Source organism: Emydura macquarii, unplaced genomic scaffold (genome assembly GCF_026122565.2).
Source record: "Emydura macquarii macquarii isolate MOO-44397 ecotype Brisbane River unplaced genomic scaffold, CSIRO-AGI_Emac_v2 contig_2768, whole genome shotgun sequence".
NCBI lineage: Eukaryota > Metazoa > Chordata > Testudines > Chelidae > Emydura > Emydura macquarii.
Window position 1 is genome coordinate 17216744 of NW_027132905.1, and position 18904 is coordinate 17235647.

At 46.1% G+C, this 18904-nt stretch overlaps 1 protein-coding gene across 1 annotated transcript in view; it reads left to right on the plus strand.

Annotated features, from left to right (window-relative positions):
- Positions 1 to 17161: 17161 nt before the first annotated feature.
- ABLIM3 (actin binding LIM protein family member 3) overlaps positions 17162 to 18904 on the plus strand; it is a 102585-nt gene continuing 100842 nt past the window's right edge. The window contains 1 exon segment of the mRNA XM_067566544.1: positions 17162 to 17882. Within this exon segment, the coding sequence (XP_067422645.1) occupies positions 17870 to 17882 (13 nt within the window). The 5' untranslated portion in view covers positions 17162 to 17869.

Below are 18904 nucleotides of genomic sequence, written 5' to 3' on the forward strand. Positions count from 1 at the left end.
TTCCTGGCTCACAGGAGGGAAGCACCAATGCTACCTCAGCGCTGGGTTTCCAGCAAATAAATCCACAAGGGGCTGCGAAAACAGGTTGGGGCTGTTTTGAGCCAGATTAGCATCAGTCCAGGCTGGACCAGCCCACTGTCCATCTTGTTTGTGAGCTGTTGTTTTGACGAAACTAGCTATTCTGGCCTGGCTACCTGCCCTGCTCTCCTGCCTCCACACGCCTCTTACTCCCCTCTGTGCCCTTGAGGTTGAGAAGTTTTAATGCTGGTTAAACATCAACTCACAGTTACAGCAAGGTCCCAGTGGAAAAGCTCTGCTCTGTCATCAGGCCCTAGAGCAGGTGGCAACAGGGGCAGGGAAACAGACAACCCCAGGCAAGGATGGCTTGGATTAGAAGGGGACAGGGAGAGACTTGGGCCCCAGTCTGAGAGCTGCCATGAGGGCAAGGGAGAGGACTTTTACACTGGGGAGGCACAATGGAGGTTTCTCATAGATGAGGGGTTTTATGCACAGTTCTACTATCCAGCGATCTGTGTTCAGTGCCTGGCTCTGCCATTGACTTGGCGTGTAGGTGACTATCCATCCTGTGTTTCATTGATTTGCCTCTCAAGGTGACCACCCATCCCTTATTTTAAGGACCACCCCTTGACCATTTTAAACATTAAATTGAAACTCATAAGAACTGCATTGTATACTTGCGGGCAGTAGAAAGGTACATGAGAGAAAAATACAAGTTATGCAAAGGGAAATGGTGTTTCCCTAAAATGACCCTTCAAAAAAGCATTGTCCCTTATCTGTCAGGTGGCTTTCCCCTCTTTGCATCCCACCAGGGTGGTCCGCCTATTGCAGTGTGACCCTGGGCAAATCACTTTCCCTCTCTGACCTCAGCTTCCTCCTCTGTAAAATGGGGGTGAGGAGGCTGCTGATGTATCTACCCCACTGGTGTGGACCAGCTGTCAGTGTTACTAAGGTACTGAGCTCCTCCATTGGAAGGGCTAGTTACTGCTTTTATAGCACAGAAGGCTGCGTGGACTGACCTAGCCATTTCCTTTATGGCCTAACATGCTAAGTCACTTTGACACAGTGCCAAAAGGAAGGAAGAAACCGGCTGCCCGGAGTTCACGTCCATCCTGCACCTTCTGATGGGCTGCAAACAAGTTCTGGCACATCAGGCTGCTTGGTGGTGGGGGAACCTGCTTCTTGATTGCACCAGGCATTGAGGGGGTCAGGGGTGGGGTCTTGTTTCTTGGGTGCACCTAGAAGGCAAGGTACAAAGAGGAAGGATCTTTGTTCGGTACGCCTGGGATATGGGGCAGCAATGGGGAAGCCTGTTTCTTGCCTGGGCAGTGGACAACCTGGAGGAGGAAGGAACCCACTTGCTAGAGCCATGAGTTTGGTTGGGCAGGATGGGAGGGGTTAACAGAAATGGTAGGCAGCAATGCTGTGTCTGCAGATCGCTGAGCCCTGGTCTACACTGAACATTTAGCTTGATCTAGCCTCGTTGCTCAGGGGATTGAAAAATTCACACCCCTGAAAGATGTAGTTACGCCAACCTAACCCCCGGTGTCACTGCAGCTAGGTTGACAAAAGAATTCTTCCATCACCCTAGTTACTGCCGCTCAGGTCAGTGGATTACCTGCCCTGACAGAAGACCTGCTGTGATTCTGGCTGGATTAGAGGGACCATTTATGATATTATTTAACATCAATATGTCAAAATTACAATAATTCATATGAGATATGCCATGTCAGGTACCATTAGAAAGGTTATAATTTGCTAAATAAGATGATACTGCAGCCCACGAAAGCTTATGCCCGCAGAGATTTGTTAGTCTTTAAGATGCTACAGGACTCTTGTTGTTTTTGATGTATCTGTATTTCAACTTGTGCTGTGTTTCTGGGAGACACCCCAGACAGGATGGCTGCAGCACTAGTCTGCTTAATGGCCCATTAAGGAAACTCACAGGTACAATGGGCCCAGGGGGAGAAGCAAGGGATACACCTGATGAGTCACCAGGACTTACTCATGTGACCCTGGAATCCATCTTATTTCTGGAAATTTCCACAAGCAGCAAGCAAAGGCCAAGGGACATAAAAGGCAGCTGCATCACACCACATCCTCCTGATCCATTTTGTCTTCAGTCGTCAGTCTTCAGCTTTCACCTACCTCTGGATCAACTCATCTGCAACTGAAGCCGTGAAACAAAGGACTGAGACCCATCCAGGTATTGGATGTACACCAGAGGGACTACACAAGCCTGCAAACTCCACAGTTCTACTGGAAACCTGGTATATATGGACTTTTAAACCATATGTATGTATGTGATTGCTTTAATCGTTTAACATTTCTCTTATAGTTTGTTTCTTTCCTTTTATAATAAACCTTTAGTTTTAGTTACTAAAGGATTGGCTGGCAGTATGGTATTTTGGGTAAGATCCAAACTTATATTGATCTGGTACTGTGGCTGATTCTTTGGGGACAGGAAAACCTTTTTGGTAAAGAGCAAAGAGCATCTTTACCGGACCTAGTGGTTGATAGGAGCCAGAGACTGAAATGCAGTAAAAGGGGCTGTTTATATTTTTTGTTTTAGCTTCTTCATAACCAGTGTAGTGAATCAGAAGCATTGTTTGTGACTGGTTGGGTAGTTTGACAGTGTCACCCACCAGTGCTGGGAGAATCTGCTCTCCTTTCACAGTCTGCCCTGACCTTGGCATTTTCAGGTGGCTACCTTAGGCATGGATGGGTCACACCCGCTTCCGTTGCGGTAAGGAGCATCTACGCAATGGTGGTACAGCGGCATAGCTGCCGCTGTGCCACTGCAGTTCCCCGTAGCGTCGGCATGCCTTGAAATGGAGCCAGCCAGTCCTGCCTTTAGGGACTCCTGTATGTCCCACACCTGTTTTTCAGTGTCAAGAACCTTCTACGGATCTGCTTTTTTCTTTGTGCATTCTTCTGAACCTCCTTTAACTGGCATGAAATGCAGTACACCGAAGCTGTCTGTTGTATAGTAGTATTCATTTAGTCCAGCAACGAAGAGGTTATGCAACTGAACTAAGCTGCACTCCACTTGTCTAATTTTCCAACATACTGAACCTCGCCTCCCCCATGCAGATCTCATTGTTTTCAGTGGGAGCTAAAGAGTACCAGCACCTTTGAAAATTAGGTCTGCTGTGTTTCTATTGGCCGGAAACGGCTTAGAACCCACAAAAAAAATACATTGTTGCAACAAATTGTGTAGCTGCAGCTGTGTTTAAATGAATTAGGCTGGAGACAAAGTTATGCAGGGCAGTGGCTGAGACCGTCTGTGGCTTGGGAACTGACTGAGAGCGGCGCAGGCTGCTCCTTTGATTGATCTCTGTAGCTCCTCAGGAAAACATGGATTTGGTTATTAATTAATTCATATTATTGTAGTTGTTTGTATTTAACACTGAGTGTCCTTGGTGCTTCAAACACAAAGACACAATCACTGCCCAGAAGAGTTTCCGGACTAATCAGGGACAAAAGTGAAGGCCACGGATCAGAGGTGGGAAGAAGGAAGTGAGAGCAAGATGCACTGCGCTGCGATAACGTGGTTGCGATGGTTAGCCGTACACGCTACCTGGTGCTTTCCAGCTCGGAAACTTCTCCTTTTAGAATTCAGTTCTCTTGTTTCTAAGCAAACATGGACTGTGCTAGAGACCAGAGCCTCACACTAGTGAGGGCCCCATTGTGCTGCACATTGTACCAGAACCACAGCAAAAGACAATCCCTGCTCCAAAGAGCTTACAGGCAAGGCACAAGAGGTGGGGAGAGGAAGAACAGGCACCACAGCATGTTTTCACAAAGGTTAGCTAGCTAGCCATGCAGGGTACTTCTGAGGTGAGCTGGCTATCACTATGGTAACCACACGCCATTAGTCACTTGGTTGTTTTATACTCCCGGATAACTCAGTTCAGAATCAGGCCCATAAGTCCATGTGGCTAACCATGGAGGGGAAATAACACTGACATCTGACCTATGTTATAAGGCACTATCAGTTATCATGTACCCTCTCTTGGATGTATAGGGCTCCTGGATGTATAGGGGACAGATTCTCAACCCCCATTCTAGCTGTTTTGCTTTGTGCAGGAAAGCTGACACAGGGGAATTCCCACCTGGCATAAAATAGGTGTAGTCAGCTCTATGCCAGCTTTGTCCAGCCTCTTCCCCCTACGGCTGTGGGTTGCGAGAACATCTTGCACTCTTGGATTGTGGAATAGTCCCTAGGAGACTTGGCTACTGCTAGAGCAGAGGAAAGCAGACGCTAGCTCCAGGTTCAGGGGAGTCGAAAGGTGATTTAAAGCCACCTTTTTTCCATCACTCCTAGGTCTTGCACCAGGCACAGCTAACCAGAGCCAAGAATCTGGCTCACAAAGCCCTGATACAATCATCCTCAGTACAACATTGCTGCCTTCTGCTTCTATATGTTTCTCCCATGCCCGTCCTCAGACAGTGTTATAATATAGTGTGAAAGGATTGGTAGCATCTACATAGCAGAAAGAGGCAAATTTTAAAGACTTCCCTGTAGTTCCTGCATGCTAATCAAACCCAGACCGCACAGAGAACAAAGAGTGATGTAAAGGCACTGGGTGAGAGCATGCAAGTGTACATTGCACTCTGCAGACGTTTCTAACCAGCACTGGGGTCTATGACTGTGGTTCAGTCCCAGACATGGTGCTGGCTGCCACTGACTCTTCTGCAAAGGAACAGAGACTGCTCCTCATTTACCCCCATACCCCTCTAAGACAGAACAAGGGAGAGGTTCAGAGTCTCCCCCATCACCTGCACTGATTCTGACCCATTCACTCAGATGATGTGAATGTCCAGGAACAGAGGTACCTGCCGAAGCAGCTCCAATGCTCCCTTCCCCTCATTGCTGGGTCTGTTCCTCCCTGTGTATGGAGTTTCCTAGAACCACCAGATGCTGTAGACTCTGATGTTTTCAAGCCCTGCCATACACAAAATCCAAGCAGACTCAGCACCTGAGATTCAAACTCACACCATTCAACTGCAGACCCACAGACCTCTCCCTGGTGAGCTAAAGGAGCTTATGAACAGGGGGCAGGCAACATATATACCAGCACAGCATGAAGAGAAAATGTCTTGCAGCCTTGCCTGTGCTGGGAGCCAGAGCAGTGACTCCTTCGTCCCAGCAGAGGGCTGGATCCCATTTCCTCCAGTGCTTCTTTCTTCCTCATGGCTCTGACTTGCTAGCTAGTAGCAGGAGTGATGGGAAGGGGGCAGCTTTGATGCAGAGTCTCCCCTCTTGCTCTAGAAGGAGAAGGATGCCTTGTGGCTGGAGAGCTGCTCCTGGTTGGTTGATTTCCCTTAGCCGATGTAGCAGCTGCAGCAGAGGGGTCAATTGTCCCCACCCCTCCCTTATGTCCCCAGCCAATAGCTACTGCCTCCCTCCTGGGCTACTTTGGCCTGCCATTATCCTTAGCAATATCTCTGTCCTGCATTGTCTGCAGCATTAAGTGGTTGTGGCCCCATTGATAATTCAGGAGGATTAATGGCCTTTTGAAGCAGGTACCATGTAGACAAGAGCCCCGCCAATGAGATGCTATAAGTAACTCCATGAAAGTACCAGGATGCAGTTAAACACCGGACAAAGTAGATGGGATGACTTGGGGGGGTGCTAATGAGCTAGTTTCCTTTCAGTTCTAGCTCACCATTTCAAATCCAGCCCAGCCCAATAGTGACCGTCACGCTGTGTGGAATATGAATGACCAGTCATAATATTACTGATACATACCAGTATTACAGACTGGCAGTAAATATTGCATAGGATATGCCATGCAAGGTACCGATGGAAAGGTTATAATTCGCTAAGACTGATAAGCACATTTATATGTATGTATCGTGGCTGTATTACGAGTTCTAAATATGTGTGCTAGCTATATCTGTACCGGAACACTGGTGCTTGCTACTGGTTTACACCACCGAGACAGATTAGTGTCAGCACTGATGACTCATTGAGTGCCATAACCTTTACAATGAGCCCAGGGGAAGCCAGGATTGCACTTATTAGTCATCAGGACATGTAGGGACATTCCTGTGATTGTGGGGCTGCAAGTGCCTTTTCCTGCCCATGTGCTGTGAGTGAGCTTGTGTTTGAAACAAGCCACATAGCAGACCCAAGATATAATATGCAGCTTTACCATCTCCATCTTGTCTTCATTCCTGTTTCCTACCTCTGGATCAACTCATCTACAACAGAAAATGTGAACCAAAGGACTGAGACCCATCCAGGTGTACTGGATGTACACCAGAGGAAATGTACAAGCCTGCAAACTCCACCCTTCTGCTGAGAATCTGATATATATGGACTTTAAAGTCATATGTATGTAGCTGCTTGCTCTGCCCATTTAACATTTCTCTTCTCATTTGTTTCTTTCCTTTTTAGAACAAACCTTTAGTTTTAGTTACTAAAGGATTGACTGGCAGCGTGGTATTTTGGTAAACATCAAACACATTGATCTGGTAATGTGGCTGACCCTTTGGAGATCAGAACGTTTTTGGTGAAGGGAATAGAGTTTTGATAACTTTTCTCTTTACTGGATCCAGTTGCTGGTTGGGAACCACAGACTGAAATGCAACAAAGGAGGCTGTGTATTTCTTGGTGTAGCTTCTTGATAACTAGTGTGAGAGATCAGAAGCACGGTTTGTGACTGGTTGGTGAATCTAACTGTAGTGTTAGCCACCAGTTTGAGCGAATCTGCTCTCCTTTTGCAGCCTGCCCTGACCTGGCATTCATGACCAGGCCCTCCAAACTATGCCCATGTCTGTAGGCCTGATGGTTTGCCAAGAGCAGGCTGGTGACATGTGCTGGCTCTCCTTTTTTAAAGAGGAAAGATGGAAGGGGGGTTGAAATGAAGAACAAAAGGAATCGGAGAGATTCAGTTAAGCTTTTTCAAAAAGGACAAAACACTCCTCACTTTAAATAGAGCTAAAATACGCAGGTACTGTTCCAACATCACTTTTCCATGTGAGTAACTGCTGCGGTAACCACAGGGCTGCTAACTAAGCAATGATGAGGGAGTAGAGGGGTGATCTGAGTGATGTTGAATGGCAGGGGAGATGGATCCATGTGGTCACGACAGGGGAGATGGATCCATGTGGTCATGACAGGAGGGAAAGTGGGGCCCGATGACGCTAAGTGGCAGGGTGGGTGGTCCGCATCTGCATTAAGACATGGTCCAGCCTATGACAACATTTGCGGTAAGAAACATGACCAGGTATTTGTGTGGATTCTCTTAAGGATGGCGCCTGTGAAAGAAATGATGGCCGTTTGTGGCAAAAGGGCCGGGGATTTGTGAGTGATTCAGCGTCTCTCTGGCTCAGGGAAAGGACAGCACATGCATATTAACCTCTAACAAAATATCTGAACACTGGTTCCTACCTGACTTACCGGTCACACCGTGCAGTTAGGTCTTTATGTTCCCTAGCATGGAGGAATCCCTAGCAGATGGGGCCTGCATCCCAAATGTTATGGGCCCATCCCAGTTTTGTTTCCTTGCTCTCCACGCCCAGCCAAAGGCTTCTATGTACCATGTTGATCACTGCCTGAAAGCACTGGGTACCCCTGAACAACGATGTAGTGGAACAACATAGAGTAATGCAGAGTAATGAGGATGAGCTCCTGCTACACGAGGAGGAGGGGCTGGCCAGCTGACTACAATGAACCAGGCCGAAGGGTAATTGGAATCTTTTTGCTGCTTGCTGCACCTGGCAGGAGGCAGCTCCGGGCAGAAACCTTGACAGGAACTCTGATAAGAGACATCGACAAACCTCATTAAACTAGTCTGCTAAACCTTCAGCTCAGTCCCATTGCCCAGATCTACTGGCAGGCAATCAAAAGCAGTATTGTTACACGGTCTGTAAGACACACACACACAAAAAAGCTGGTTCCTCTTCCTCCTGTGGAACGTCAGAGGAGCCTATATCCTGCAGTATCACAGTCCCACAGCTGGCACTCGGCCGCTGTTATCTGCAAAACTAATAAACAGCCTTGGGACAACCTTTGATTGCAGTTCCCAGCGCTGCTATGCACAAAAAAGACGTTAATGAGTTTTGGAGCACAGCCCCTCGTTGTGTAAGTTCTCCTTGATTTGGGTAACTGAGCAAAGGGTCTTTACTGCAGATCCTTTACATTTCCCCTTAAATTATCCACATGCATTTAGTATTGACTGGCATCACCAGATTGACAGTCCTAGAGGCTGACGTCCTCTGTTTAGCTCCCCAGGGAAGGTACAGCTTGGGCACGGGCTGCCCATTGCTGATGTGTCTGAACCCTGACCTGGATGGACTGCCTCCCCAGCGGAGAGGAGAGTTGTGCCCCTGGCTCTGATCTGCTGACGCTGCCAACACAGGGTGAATTGAGGGGATGCATTCCTTGGGGGACCCCACACAGGTCACATAGCCATAACCATCAAACAGCCTTAGATGCCATCTGCAAGGGACACTGTGAAGGTCCTTGCTGGTGGCCCAGAAAGCTGTGATCTGTAATTTCACCCATGGAGTACTGTGTTTGGAGAGCAGCACTAGTTAGGCAGACAGCCTTGCAGGTGATTGAATGATATGAACACTAGGCTAGGTGCCAGGAGCTCCTGAGTGTCGCTGTGGCCCTTGCTTTGCCCCTCACCTGCAGCTTCCCCATCTGCAGAATAGGGATAACAAGAGTCCCCCAGCCAGGGGGGTTGGAAGATTCATTTGTTAATATCTGTAAAGCTGTTTGGAAGACGAAAAATGCCAAGTGCAAATATTATTACTTTCTCTGAGGCATTCATTGTTCCAGCCAATAGATGGCAGCAACTATTGTGCCAGAAACCTCTCCAGTCTTAACAGAGAGCAAACCAGGATAACGTGGGTACATGCCTCCTATGGTGCATCCCCAGAGACCATAGAAATTAGCCACTCTCCATGTTAGAGCTGGGCTGAGGGCTGGACCACAAGAGAGAAAAGCAGACTGCAGCCCATTAGAGAACAAGGCCTGCCTCAAGGATGAGACAGGGTTATGACTATCAGCTGCCAGCGTGCAGCTACCACAGAGACACAGCCATCCACAGGGAGAGATTGAGGTTTCTGGAATGGAGAAGGGGACCACATACTTTCAAAATTCTGCAGCGAGTGAGCAATCAAAACTGGCCTTTGCCCTTCTCTTGTGCCTTTCTACCCAAGATCTTACCGTGCTTCGCACACATGAATTCAACTAGATCTGGGGGAGCAGCCACTGAGAGGTGGAGGAACTTGTCCAAGATCACACAGCCAGTCAGTGAGAGGCAAGAACCCAGCTCCCAGTCCTTTGCTTTAATAATGAAACCCTGTTCTCTCAGTGTGATCATTCCAAGCCAAAACCAGAGCTGTAATAATACACTAACTGCAAAACACAATTCACCAACCAGCCAGAGCCCTCCCAGTAAACAGCCTTGTAATTCATGCTATGCATCTCAGAAGGGGAAATATTGTGAGATTATCGGTTTGGGGATCCCTGCAGCTGTAAAAATATTTTTAAAAGAGTCAAATTCAGGGAAAGGTTTATGACATAGTGAAATAGTATCCTGAGCTTCCACCTCAGAGCATCTGGCCATGGACACAAGTGAAATTATCTTGGTCTCAGATTAGCCCTGAGAGGACATTTGTTCTTAGTGGACATCCCAGTTCAACATGATGCCTGCTGCAAACACGTGCTAAAAAGCATTTGCTGCTAACTCCCTAAAGTCATTTTCCATACCATGAGATAAGAGTGACCATAAAAATCTAACTCCTTTCCATAGGGTTTGGTGTTTTTATGTCTCTGCTTTAAAAGCACTGCAGGCTGCTAACACACCAGGCAAACATTGCACAAGATTTTTCTGCAAAGATTTGTTCAAATGTTGTCAAAATATTGGAAGGAAAATGGCCAGAAATGTCAATCATTTTCATCCCATAGGTTTGAACAGGAATAATTTTTATATGAAAATTTTCATGAAAATCTTTATAAAAAATGTTCATTTTCAAAATGCTTCATTTTTCCTTATTTTCTTTTCTCCTTTCTCACCTTCTATTTACCTTTCCCCCATGCCTTCCTCTCTGTTCACCTTTGCTTTTTTCATTTTGCTATGGGTGGAAGGGGGGGTGGTGAAAAATGCTAAACTTAAAATCAAAAACAAAAAACCTCAATTTATAATTTTTCAGTTTAATCCAAAAAAAAAAAAAAAAAAAAAGGAAAATTTAGACAAAAACAACTGTTTTCACAAAAATTTCCAATTGTCTACATTTTTGGACTAAACGTTTTTTTTAAATATAGCAACTTAATATGATTGAAGTTTAATTGTGTTAGTGAATTTTAAATCTCATGCTCAAATTGTAACTAGAATCAAATATCATTGTTGCTTTCCATGAGCATTAACATGAGAAATGTAAGAGTGATACTCAGTCAATCAGGGAGCCCAACAACATCACATGACTTATACGATCAATCACACCTGAGAGAGAGAGAGCTCAGATTTCAAAGTTAGAACATCAAGCCGAAAGGAAAAGGAAAGTTCTGAAAAAATTCATTGAATGGTTTTTGCCTAACCAATAATTTTGACAAAACCACCATACCTTTGTGAGCATTCTTCTGGCAGACGAAGAGGCAACATTGGCTGAATAAAGTATTCTTTGTACATGAATTGCTCAGGTCCCGTCGCTAGAATTCTAGGAGGAAATTTGGTTTTTCTGTCCAACTACTGAAATGCAGTGATCTTAATTCTCCTGCACTGGCCACTCAGCTCTGGAGGCCTGAGTTCAACTCCTGCCTTAAGACAAAAGAGTAAATCAGTTCAGTTCTATTGCCTACATACGCCCACATCCCAGAACTATCAAATAGTGTCACAATCTGCTCAGGAGGGGCCTAAATGGAAATAACAGGATGTTGTGAGTCATGACTGAGGTTTACTGACAGAGCTGTGGGGGTATCTGAACTAGAACAGCATGAGGAGGGGATGCTGCAGATCAGGACTGGGTGTATAAGAGGTGAGGGGGGAAAGGAAGGACTAGAATAGCAGGAGGGATGTGCAGGTCACCGCTAAGGTGGGCAGAGCTGGTGGGAGAGGAGGAAAGCTCTGCAGTGCCTTCCAGCCCAGTATTTGGCTAGTGCTAATTGTTCCTCACATTCAGAACTGAAATCCACCCTCAAAATTGCAGGAACCACTTTGAGTTTGAGTTTCCCAGTGAAACAATCTGAGGAACAGAAGGAAAAACATGGACCTGTGATAAAGCCATTCCAGCAACATAAAAGAAGAAATGTTTGCCAAGGCTAAATTGCTCTTACTGTGCTATTCCCTACGGGGGACTGGGAAAGACAAGGGAGAAGAGTCAACAAGCCTCTATGAAAGGAGAGAGTCCTGAGGTTGTTTTACAAGAAACTCTCATGGTTGGTAGGACCATCCATTGATCATGTATTGGGATCCAGACCTCATGGGTGGTGGGAGGGTGCTTGCTTCTTCAATCATTGCTGCAGGGAAAGTTGAAAGGGAAAACAAAAACCAAAGCCAACTTCTGTGAGCCGAATGGCCTGATACACAGTAGGGCTCTTAAAAGCAGATCGGATACTTCAGGGGCCAGAATCTCAGCTGCCATAAATCAGCAGAGCCCCACTGACTTCAGTTCCCCAATGCTGCTTTACAGCTGATGATCTGACCCCAGAACTGTTCTGCTTCAGAGCCTGGCTTTCACAAGGCAGGGTGTGTAACTACACATGCACATTTTTTGCACTGTAAATTGTCCACATAGGCTATGGTGTCTATCACCTGGAGAAACACATGCGTGAGTAAAGTTGCACACACACAAGTAGTGAAAACTCAGGCCCAGAGTGTCTGACCTATGATCCAACTGCTAGGGAGTCCTAGCCTCAGTGCATGCCCCAGCGTGGTGCTGCTCCCAGAAGTCTGTGCTATCAGAGCCGATAGAATTTGGAGCAAGACACCAGAAATGTTTAACAGCTGTGGGGACTCCTGTGAATTCGCAGTGTCACTCCATTGGGTTCAGTGCATTTACCCCAGGAATGACTTAGCCCCTAGTCTTTAACATGGTTAATTTTCTGTCCCATTCTCTCCATTCAAGCACAAGTGGATATTTGTCCCTGCAATAGGTTTATTCCTTTCTTAGGGATTTATGTGAGCTCCCAGCCTGGCCATTCTGAAATGCTGATCATGCAGTGGGCAACCCTAGGGATTGGTCCTGGGCAAGGCTATTAACTCTACCAGAAAGGCTGATGAAAACTAGACACTGAGAGGTGAATTATTTGCTGCTTTGCGCTCTCTCTTCCCCCCAGGCAACCCCATCTAATTAAGCCTCCCAATTCCCTGTTGGGTGGGTCTGTGTTATTAGCCACATCTTAGATACTGGGAAGTGGAAGGACAGAAGTCGTCACCTGGCAAGGCAGCTGTCCTGGCTCCCACTCTCCTGACTTCCTCTTTGGGGAACACTTCCACAGTTTCACAAGAATATTTATGCTGGGATGTTGGAGTGTTTATTAAGATCTGCCTCTCACAACACTGCTCACCTGGGAAATGTGTTCATTCGGGTGGCAAGGCAGCCGGTCAATTTCAAAGCTCTATAGCTCCTTCCCTGATTTGAATTCAATGCATGGAGGCTAAATTCCTTTAGAAGTGCTGTCCCTTTAATCACGTATGTATTCTCTGTGTTGCAGAATGCTCATAAATAGCTGTGCAAAGCTATTGCTCTAGCAAAGTCGCTCAGAACTGAACTCCAGCAATGCTTGGAGCAGGGCCCGCCCACAGCCATTCCAGACAGTTTGAGTATTTTTTCCCGCTAAACACTTAACCAGCACTAAAATTAATGTCTGAAAATGTGAGTTTGCTTGAAAATAATCTATCATTTGATTATCATTTTAATGCACGCAGCCAGAGGAACATCTGCCCCGTCTCTTTGTGTTTTCCTCCTCTCGATGTTGGGAAATGCTGGCAAGGGCTATTATGCTGCCGTGTAGGCTGGAACAAAGCCAGACCACTGGCAAACAACGTATGGGTGCTGCAATTGGGAAATGGGAGTAGGGATTTATGCTGGCTATGCTGCCTGCCTCTACCATAGCTGCCCATGCCCTTGGCTGCTACACTAAACCAAAGCATCTCAGCCATGTTATTCCCCCTTGTCCTGACTGCTAGCTTATCCATGAACTCCAAAGGCCAGTTTCTGATCTCAGTTTCATCTCGAGTGTTCCACTGATCTCAAAGGCGGTGACTCTGGGTTTACACTAGAAAGCAGCCTCTGGACATCGCACATTTTCCAACTGACTTACAAGCAGAGTTTCTCCAAGCTGAAATTCCACCAGCTTTTAACAGGTCAGGACATTTCTCCTTAGCAATTTAGTTCACCCTGCTCTGAAGGCAATGCGGCGGCACAGATGTCACCAAGGGCATCAGATTGATGGTATTTAGATTTACACACACTTCTATTAAGAAAGAGTTCCTATCTCTGCTAACTCCTGGCACCCTGCCCCCTTCCTAGGCCAACACAGCAGCAAAATATGTATTTAATATCTCCCACACAGCTAGGGAACATAAACAGGCCTTGCAGTGTACCTGGAAAGGCAATGAACCAGGGCTAGTATGGACCAAGGGGTGAGAGAGAAAGTTCCAAAGCTGAGGGGCCCTTCTGGAGAACACTCTGGCAAACGCCCCCTATCTCTCACCATAGCTATACACCAAGCAAAGCTATGTGAAAAGGGCTGTTAAGTTTGCCAAGTCAAGCATTCAAACGTTAGCTTTAATTCTGCCATTTCCTATCTGTGCAATCTTAATCTGGTTTAAAAGACTTGCCCAGCATCACACAGGAACTCTGTGGCAGAGACGGGCAGAATTCAGTTCTCCAGGACAGCGTTCAACAGCCTGACCCACAAGACCACCCTTTCTTTTCCTGCAGTCCCCTGCCTCATTCACTACACACTTCCAACTTCTGCACCAAATGAAGCCAGGACAGCCAGCTTCATTTGCTACACAACCCCGATTCATCCCTTGGCACCATCCATGCAGTGCACTGAATGAGGCAGGCGTCTTGTGGGAAAGAAGTGTATGTGATCGTGTAATTAAACATTGTATCATAATGCATAGGCACAAGGGAGCCAAATTAAGGTGTCACAGGCAATCTAATTCCTGGCATTTCCTAACATTTGAGTGCTTGGCTTTGTAACCTTCATGTTCCTTTAATATAGGAAATTACATACAAAAACTCAGGATTTAAAAAGAGCAAACTGAAAAAACAGCAATTCCATTATGTGGAACGATATTGGTGCTCATCATAGGTCATCAACAGTGGGACCTTTAGCTCCACAGTACAGACGTCTGCCACTGGAGCTAATGGAGTAAGTGGTAGCAGTTATCCTCTAAAGGGACCAGTCACTAGAGGGAGATGAGACACCCATTTTGCTAATGGGCTTCCCAAATATTTGCTGTCAACAGAGGAATGTTGAAACTCCGAAATCCTGGACTCTGTTCCAGGCTGTGGAAAGCAGTGCTGTCTAGTGGTTCTGGCTCCATCCCTCTGCAGACTGCACCTATTCCACCCACCCTTGCTCCTCTTCCCAGCATTTGATTCAGGCTGCCAGCTTCCCTGTGATGTACACCTTGTACAGGTTGCAGGACTGCTATTAGCAGGGCAGGCTTCTGTACTCGATGTGGACTGGTTACAGAGATGCTTTCCCAGAGAGACACACCAGATGTGCTCATTATCACAGCCTCTGTGCTATCAGGAATGGCTGCTGCAAGTTCAAGGTATGTTACATAGAGCGCCCCCTACTGACTAAACATTTAGCATAGTAATATATTTTACTACATCCTCCTATTCCTGGTTGCCATTGAGAACACGCCAGAGACGGTCTCCCCTATCTGACACAGCAGCCTGCAGCTGGGGGGAGAAGCAATTGCAAAAAAAGGTTCTACTCATCCCCTCTGCCCTGGGTGGGGCATGCTCAGTACAGATGGAACATTTGGACAATTTAGTTGCCCGCCTCTAACAAACCACTAAATATGCATATGCAAATGGTGAATTTTAGCAGCATGTCACTCAGACAAATCTGAGTGGATTTTCACAAGGACAGTAAAACACACTTCTCTGACCCTCCCTTGCCAAATTTCAAGCAATGTATTTTGCCCTAACCTCATTGTCATAAACAGTTGAGCCATTTTTGCTGAAACTCCTCCTCGTTCAACCTCCCCAAAAAATCAGACCAAACCATAAAATTGGGTTGAAAATTTCAATCCCATTTGGCAAAGTTATAAGTAACTGAAAACAGACTCTTACGAAGGAAGCTATAGGCATAACAACCAGCTCAAAGATCGACAAAGTGCAAGGGACAGAACATAGAGGCAAAGTGGTCAGAGCGGTGATAGACTCCTGGCTTACTAGCTACATTGCTTTCTTGTTTTTAAATTAATCCCTTCTCTCCCCTATGCCAATTTCCAACCTCAGTTCCAGTGTCCTGAACCCCCCTCCCTCTGTGGAAATGAACAGATTGCTCCTAAGATACTCAAACGAAATAGACACAGAGGATTTAGCCAGTTGGTTTGCAGTACAATCATAGGTGCACACATAATTCACACAACCCGCTACCTGTCTTGTCATGTCACCATAAACATCTGCTTCCCCAAATCAAATAGAAAAATGGCCCTGCCTGTGTGGGAGAGATGCAAAGCCTGTCATGCTGCATAAAGAAATCCCTTTCATTAGATGTGAGATCATTGCTTGCTTCTTTGAACCTTGTCTGAGATACTCAGAGTCTCCTTGGGTGGGACTGCCACAGAGCACGTCTTGGTTCATAAATCACAGCTGACTGAACCCCATGAGCAGCTCTGGTGGGTGTCACTTTACTCTGGTAGATACAGAGTTACTAACTAAACAAAGAGTGAATGGCTTTGAAGTCCTTTCCAAAATCCTGATCTGATGCCTGCAAAGATGGCGCCTCTCTGATTTCCAGGGAAGAGCATTCTTTCCACCCGCACAGCCAGGTGTGATATACACATTCCTTCCGTTCCCTTACAGCCTTCTTCCAAATCATTCCCTGACATGCTGATGTCAGCAGAGCTCCCAATTTCCAAATGTGGGACACAGTGGGAGGAAAAGACTTACTACCAAAGGTCAAATCCCGAGGTCCTTAATCCAGCAACTGAAGCTGGAAGGACCAAGACACTAGAAAACTCTGAGTGCGAATCTTAACACAAGAGAAGAGCCATTTCTTTAGCATAAAATAGTATTTTCTATAGCCTCAGTTCCCTGAGCAGCATTTCTGGGGTAGATCACTTACTACAGTGCAGGAGAGATAATACCAGGCACTTTTGTATGGGCCAAAATGGAAAAGCCTCCTTTCTAAGGAATGACAAGCAAGAGGTACAGGGCTAAAGGCAGGATGCTCACATACTTTTGGGAATAGCCAATAGTGACTCCTTTTTCCATTTAAGATTATGCTTGGAAAGATTCGATTTTTACTGGCAAATGTCGAGTTCACCGTACACACACAAACCCAGGAAAATATTTCCATCAATAAAAACTGAAATTTACAGAGAGGCAAAGCAAGAAAAAATGCTGCTTGGGAACCTAGAGTTTGATTTTAAGGATACTTACTTTGTATAGTTTGACATGCAGTGCTGACAATTTGTGTTTTAACAATTGTAAAGCTTTCACTTTTTAAAATGGTCTCCTGTTATTAAATTATCTGTCTGACCCACCCTGTTGTCTGACCCCCCTGTAACTTCCCATAGCTGTGAAAAATTAAATAGATAAAAATAAATAAATGCTTAAAACGCATCATTTTGCACAACAGTGAACATTTAAATCAAGCAAAATGAAAAAAATGCTTAAAAACAAACACTGATGTTCTCCCAGGAGATTGTGAATAGACACAAATCCTATTCTGCCACGGCTATTGAAGAAGAGATTTTGAGGATCTCAGTCAGCCCTCCCTGGCAGTAAATGTAGTGGGGCCGGGATGATCGGGAAAGGTGAAAGTTGGTGGGGTTAGTGAGATGGGGAGGTGTGAAATTTACAAATGGATACACCTGCTGGCTTGCCTGCTTCCTTCAGCTTGCAAACTGAACGCAGTGCATTCAACAAGCATCGGCACAGTTCAGCCAGCAGATGGCAGCTCGAACAGCCCATTCGCTACCAGCCAGGCAAACCCTGCCCAATGTGGCTAATTTCCTCTCTCTTCTCTTCCTTTTCATCACAATTTTCTGTCTCAAACCCAGCCCTGCCTTAATGGAACTCCTCCTGCTGCACTTGGAAGAGGCTTCTGCTGATAAACTTGCCTGAGAGGAGGTGAGCGCTAGGTGGGGTTCCCCTTGGATAGATTCAATAGCGATGTGAACTGTGGGGGGAACAGCTTCTTCTTCTGATAAGCAAGCTCTGTGCGTGTCCCCCTCCCCTTTCTGTGGTCCACACCCCCCTTGAGTTATAAGAAGAGCTTTAGCTGGAACTGGTCTGCATTGCATGACAACACTCTCCATAGAACTCAGCCCTGAGCAGGAGTCAGCCATCTGCCTCTGGGTGCTTCACACCGTGGATCTGTTGCTGGGAGGAGAGCGAGACAGAGTACCCTGCCCTGGTTTATTCCCAGGCTTCTGGCTTCTTTTTTCCCCCCACCCCTGATTTTTATTATCTGCCTGCTCAAGATTAAGAGCAAAGGCAGGCGCCTCGGGAGATAATAACGTGGGACCGCGGAGACTCCTTGGCACGAATTAGATGGGAATCACATGGAAATATTTTTCCTAGGAGCAAAAGGCAAAATCCCACTCCCATATAAAAAGAAAGAAAGGATTGAAAGAACAGCTTTGCCCCCTTTGTTGAATGAGAAGGACAGAACAGGATCAGCAGCATGAGCACTAGCAGTAAGTACGGCTCTTCCTTTCCTTTGCTATGGGAACAGGGGCTTATTTTGCATGGGGTCTGGCAGAGAGGAATAGGAAGAAAAATGTCACATCAGGGTGGACAAGCCCAGTGGGTTGGAAATTATTTTTTCCCTTTTTGCTTCCTGCAAGAAATGATTATGTTAGTCTCTTTTTTTTTTTTTTTTTTTTTTTAAAAGATGACTAATATGCTCAAGCCCCATGTCCACCTCCTTTAATGACTTTTTGGACAGCAGTGCAGGGAATGTATTGTCTGTGTGCAACATGGTTTGAAAGATCTGTGCAGGCACACACACACACTCTGCTGTGCAATAGATCGCTTGTGCCACCGCCTATGTATAAATAGACATGGATCAGATCTAGCTGACAGGAGTGCAGAGTTTGATCAGAATGAAGAGAGATCTAGGAATGACCTAATCAAGCAAAGTGTGTTCAGCACAGAGACATATGTCCCCTCCCCTATCCAGGTTAGTGGGTATCTAGTGTGTGTGTGTGTGAGAGAGACAGACACACACTACGTAAGAATTGCTAAATAAGCAGAGCAGATCTAGCAAATGTGCGGCATAAGATCAGTACAGGCATATACTAGCAGTCTGGATGGCTCCCTATTTGTTTTACTTTGATTTCAAAGTCTTGAGGGATTAATTTTTGTGCTTGCACGTTTTTCTCTATGTTGTTGTTGTTAGCAGAGCTTTGGCCCATACCACTAAACATGTACCCAAGACCATCTGTACCCAAATCAATCAATGCAAAATACCAACTGAGGTTTTGTCTGGTCACCAGACTAGTGCTGGTCTTCCCTCCGGTTGACTTTAGTTCTAAGGGTTCTGTGCATGGAGAACTCCCACTGACAGAGGGAGCAGCAGCCCAGTGACTTCTGGGCTGTATCTCAGCCCTGTATCTTGCCAGCCCTGGGTTTCTCAATACCAGGGGGGGTGGGGTGGCTCCAAGGCAGAGCGTGAGGGAAAATTCCTTGGCATGCTTCAGCTGACAGAACAGGTGAT